General features: G+C 32.6%; 1 protein-coding gene across 2 annotated transcripts; it reads left to right on the plus strand.

Moving 5' to 3' along the window:
* The first annotated feature begins 1,293 nt into the window (after window positions 1-1,293).
* Window positions 1,294-4,731, plus strand: LOC141585843 (putative trehalose-phosphate phosphatase D). Of its 2 annotated transcripts, XM_074406901.1 has the most exons (9): window positions 1,294-1,410; window positions 2,522-2,773; window positions 2,862-3,002; window positions 3,155-3,226; window positions 3,351-3,431; window positions 3,528-3,686; window positions 3,774-3,851; window positions 3,987-4,056; window positions 4,155-4,731. In XM_074406901.1, the coding sequence occupies exons 1-9, from the start codon at window positions 1,402-1,404 to the stop codon at window positions 4,388-4,390; spliced, it is 1,098 nt and encodes a 365-aa protein (XP_074263002.1). In that variant the 5' UTR covers window positions 1,294-1,401; the 3' UTR covers window positions 4,391-4,731. The 2 variants fall into 2 exon arrangements, with proteins under 2 accessions (XP_074263002.1, XP_074263001.1); XM_074406900.1 differs by having other exon boundaries at window positions 3,351-3,686; window positions 4,155-4,530.
* The last annotated feature ends 761 nt before the right edge of the window (window positions 4,732-5,492 follow it).

Consider the following 5,492-nt stretch of genomic DNA (forward strand, 5'->3'; position numbering starts at 1 on the left):
TACAAGAATTTCCCCATACCTAGAGAGATGAGGTAAGCGGATTTATCATTATAGAAAAATAAGAGTGCGCGTGTGAAATTTCAATTCATGTGATTTAGATCAAACAAACAATTCACTACTTTGCGAATCTCGAATGGTAATCAACAAGATTTATTTAATAGATGAGTAAATGTATTATGATAATTGTGTATATAAGTAATATAACTAACATAAATAAACACAAATTTCATTTTATAATATGGATAATGATAGGGCGTCACCGGGTGACGCCGAAATTGAGTGTCACCCTCTCACATATATCCTTTATTAAAGGGGTCCCCATCCTCCTATATACTAAGAGAATAAAATTCTCTAAAGTTTTCCTTCCAAAAGGTATCAAGCTATATTAGGAAACAAAAATACTTCTTTCTTAAAATTATTATCATTTAATCAAAATATAACCTTTTAATCAAATAATAGTATTTTCTTTAAAATCTAAATTATACGTAATATTTTAATTAAAATAAGATAAATTTACTATAATTTTGTAAACTATAAATTTCTAAATTTTAGTTATGTATTATTATATATGAGAAAATGACTTGACACATTTTGTATAAAAAAAAAACATTAAACTGAGATAATTAGCTTCATCACAAAAAAAAATCATTAATATAATTTGAGAAAAAAATATTATTTGTAATCATTAGTTTTATGTTAAAGAAAAAAAATCATTAAACATATTTTATAACTTTACTAAATTCTCTTGATTAGTTCATAGTTCATTTTTTTCTCATATCAAAATACGACGAGGTTTATGACAAATATGACAAATTAATGATGTATCAATTTAAAATATTTAAATATAACTAAAAATAAATCCTCTATATATACTGCAAATTTGCGGGATCTACACTATTAAATACCAATAGTATAATTGTTAAATTATTTAATATCCTTATCTAAAAAACCGCGCAAATGCGCGGGATCTATACTAGTTTATTACAAGTGAAAAAGTGACGCCGAGATTGGGTGTCACCCAGTGGCGCCAACTCATTTCCCATAATAATTTAGTCTAGGTTACAATAAAACCGGACTATTATTGCCGCTCTTAGTATATTCTGATATCTTAACATTATTTCTTTCCTAATATCCTAATAGTAATTCACGTATTTTGGGAAAGGTAATGAAATCAATCAAAAACAACTCATTAAGATAAGTTAAATTAACCATATATTGCATATAATGAAGACATGATCTCAACCACTATAAATACTAACCCATACCTTCTCTAGGACATACAATACCTTCAAACATTCACATAGGTTTTGTTCTACCTTTTGTGTACTCGTGCAACCTCCTTTTACCTAATTAGAAAGAATCTGCCGCCTACATTCACCAATTTGAAGCATATTCAATTCCATGGACGCGGTAAAACTTTCGATCTATAATCTCTTTTTACTCTATTCTAATTTTGCCTAATTATATACTCCGTATACATTATTTTCGATGTTTTTATCGCATCTAGTTATACCACAATAGTCATGTTCATCATAATGTATTGAATTTTTAAATGTACTTGAATTTTAGTCTTATTACTCCCTATATTGTGTCGGGTTGGTTTATATATAGGGGAGTCGATTTGAACCCGCGAATTCTTACACCTAAGTACTCAAATGTCACCACTACAAGACTAGAAGACTTTATATTGCCATTTGCCTCTAAACTTAATAAGTTAAAAATCTAGAAACCGACATTGAAATCACACCCTTGCACCCTTGTACTTATGTTTTATGGAAATATGGAAATTGCTTGGTAATTCCACGTGAAGTAGCACACTCATAGTCAATTCTTTTTTTATTTTGGCAACGGTAAATAAAGGAGCTGTCTCTATGAAAAACCTTGCAAATAAAAAGAACGGAAATGTAGTTAAACGGGTATGAGTGTGATAATGTTAACGGGTTTGAGTAAGGTCGTGAGTACCATCTGGTCCATCCCTTATGACTTACCAGTTGAGTCGACTGTGATAATGTTAAAAACTTTGAATAAGTTCTTTTACCGTCTTTATGACTTTACCAAGTTAATTTCCACGACTCGATTAATTACTTTCATCTAATCCTACCGAGTTTCATTATAACTCTCTTACACAGTTACACGGTCTTTTAGTTTCCTATAGATATGATACTTAGTATATATCTAAACTCGATAGTACCTGATAACGTAGAACCGAATTAAAAAATAGTAAAATGGTGGTGGGTGGACCCAAAGAGAACATAGAAAAGTAGGGTCCATTTTTATGCAACAAAAAATAAAGTATGATAAGAGCTGGAAAGGAAGAGGTAGTTTCGTCCGTTAGTGCTTGAAACAAGTTATAAATTGACTCCTCTTCCCTTCACCCTTTGTTATACTTGTGTGTGAGTCTTTCTTTAAAAAACTAAATACTCTCTTCATTCATTCATTCTCCTCTGTTCTTCTCCTCTCTCTCTGTTTCCTCTCTTTATATTTCTCTCATTTTAAGAAAGATCCATTTATTTCATAACAGAAGAAAGAAATGACGAACTCGAATGTAGTTGTTCAAGATGCTAAGACCGGCATCAAATTAGCTGTCATGCCGGTCTTTAACCATGCGGTACCTAAACCACCCAGTTCAACTGCTGGGCGCTACAGGTACCGCAGAGTGGTGAAAAAACTCGAAACTCAAGCTCCACCTAAGATTAATGCTTGGGTTGATTCCATGAGGGCTTCTTCCCCTGCTAAATCACCCCCGTCATCACCTGAACGCGACTCCTGGATGGTAGGTCAATAAATTAAAACCGTTTTACCATATTTATCAATTCAACAACTTTAGCGCTTGCTTATCGAGTTACATTAATTTTAAACAGGTTAGTCATCCTTCGGCATTGGAGATGTTTGATAACATTGTCAAGGCATCCAAAGGAAAGAAAATAGTCATGTTTTTAGACTATGACGGAACGCTTTCTCCCATTGTTCAAGACCCGGAAAAAGCCTTCATGTCTAATGAGGTAGGGATACTCCTGGTCAACGGAAAAAAAAAAAACACCATACAGATTGAATATAGACATATATTAGACAATATGTACATTTCATATATTCTTGTATATTTAAATAGATTTATTGATTTTGTATAATAAAATAATGGTTTTGTGTTTATCAGATGAGAGCAGCCGTAAAAGAAGTGGCAAAATACTTTCCAACTGCAATTGTTAGTGGAAGAGGCAAAGACAAGGTACATTACATTTTTCGAAATCATTAACATATACGAGTACTTCCTCTGTTCCAGTCATTGTTTACCATGATTATAATGATATCGAGAACATTTTGTTAATTAATCATGGTGGGTCTTTTTATAGGTTTATGATTTTGTCAAGTTGAAAGAACTTTACTATGCCGGTAGTCACGGAATGGACATTGAAGGACCTACTAATGACAAAGTATGCATCTTAGTTAATTTTTTCTTAATTTATGGGAATTTCTCTTTTATATATTTACATTCTAATAAATATACATTTTGTTCTCGAATGAAACAGAACGACAAGTCGATTTTGTGCCAACCCGCCAGCGAATTCCTACCAATGATTACTGAGGTGTATGAGAAGTTGGTACAAAAAACAAGTACAATTGAAGGAGCTCATGTTGAAAGTAACAAGTTTTGTCTTTCTGTCCATTTCCGTTGCGTAGACGAGAAGGTAAATTTCGGTCTTAACGAATAATCTCGTAACATTACTTATTATTGAAAGGGAGACTTACCTATATATATGTATGTGTAATTTCAGGAATGGCCTGAACTAGCTGAGCATGTAAAAGAGGTGCTCAATGACTACCCTGAGCTGAAAATGACTACCGGAAGAAAGGTAATATAATTTAATCTAATATAGTTATAAGGTTAATAGAAGCGTGTTCCTTCCGTCCTGATCATTGGTTTAGAGACAGAAAGAGTAAATATTTAAGATGAAATTCTCATGATATTTATGTTGTGAATTATATAGGTATTGGAGATCAAACCAACCATTAAGTGGGACAAGGGCAATGCACTTGAGTTTTTGTTGGAGGCACTTGGTATGTTGTTATAAAATATAAGTCTTTTTTATTTAATCTTTATATTAAGTAAGTTTACATATGATTAATTCTCCCTTTGAAATTGATTATTTGAATAGGTTTTGCAAACTCGAAAGATGTCTTACCAATTTACATAGGAGATGATAGAACTGACGAAGATGCATTTAAGGTGTTAAGGAAAAGGAAACAAGGATTCGGGATCCTTGTTTCAAAGTTTCCTAAAGAAACAAACGCGGCTTACACATTACAAGACCCTACTGAAGTGATGCGGTTTTTGGAACGACTAGTTGAATGGAAGCAAGTATCTGAACGTTGTTACTACCGGAAGCCATGAGTAGCTGAGTACAAGGACATGCTTGTCTTTTTAATAAGAAGTAATTAATCAACCCCCTAACTATTTTTGTTCAAAAGGGGTTTAATTTATGTGTAATTACTAGTATTTCTTTTATTTTCGATAACCGTAATGAAATAGTATGTATGTAGGGAGTAAAAGGGAATTTTGAAAATCAATTTTCCCTCGATTCCGGGTTCTATTTATCTAGAATTAGATCAGAATTTTCCGGTTATTGTAATTATTGATTTCCACAGTAAAAAAAAGTATTAGTGGAAATTTTAATGTTCGATCTGATATGGTATCTGTCAACTTTTTTTAAATCATAAATGAATTATTCTTATCAGTAGGTCTTGGTATAGACGGGTGGGGCGAACAGACGGGTAAAGACCTCTAATAAAATGGGTAGGGGGGACAAGGTGGGGCACTCCCATGTGCTTCCCACTTTATGGTAAATGGGTATTTTGTGAAGGGAAATGGTGTCCGTCTATACGTATAGACGGATAGTGTCCGTCTATAATGAGAATTTGTGTATTCTTATGGCATAAAGTAACCCATGGCATGTCAACCAATGAATCCTTTGATGCTTTTACATAAGAGAAAACAATTGATGGTTGTCTAGAGATAGCAAATTCCAAGGAATATACAAGAGTATACCATCACAAACCTTCAACAATGGAGTTCTATTACATAAAAACGTGTATGCCATTCGATTGCATCCAAATTTAAGCCGGGTACAAACATTAAAATGGTAATACAGTCCCTCATAAATTTTAATACCGCTGCATTTACAGAGTTAAAAACTTCATTTAAGTTTACTAGTAATGTTGATTAACCACATAGCAACTTGTACGGGAAAATGTTGTAGGTGATGCCATATTGAATTCAAAGAGGTCCATAAACAAATGTTTCAAGTGGTCATGGAATATAGAACATTGACACTTGTCCATACTTGAAAGCAATTGTTTATAACTTTTATTTTGTCAAGTAACTTATTTGTCACATCAAACCGTAATTTCGAATTTCCTATATTTATTTTAATCATTTTAATTAGGAGAAGACGTGTACAAGTAACCATTTACAAAGTAAAAAACACGTGACCTTT

Source organism: Silene latifolia, chromosome 6 (genome assembly GCF_048544455.1).
Source record: "Silene latifolia isolate original U9 population chromosome 6, ASM4854445v1, whole genome shotgun sequence".
Lineage (NCBI taxonomy): Eukaryota > Viridiplantae > Streptophyta > Magnoliopsida > Caryophyllales > Caryophyllaceae > Silene > Silene latifolia.

Bases quoted from the DNA above. Each gene is read 5' to 3' on its own strand.
- LOC141585843 (XM_074406900.1), top strand. The intron at 2,774-2,861 runs GTAGGTCAATAA...AATTTTAAACAG, and splicing joins CTGAACGCGACTCCTGGATG to GTTAGTCATCCTTCGGCATT. The intron at 3,687-3,773 runs GTAAATTTCGGT...GTGTAATTTCAG, and splicing joins TCCGTTGCGTAGACGAGAAG to GAATGGCCTGAACTAGCTGA.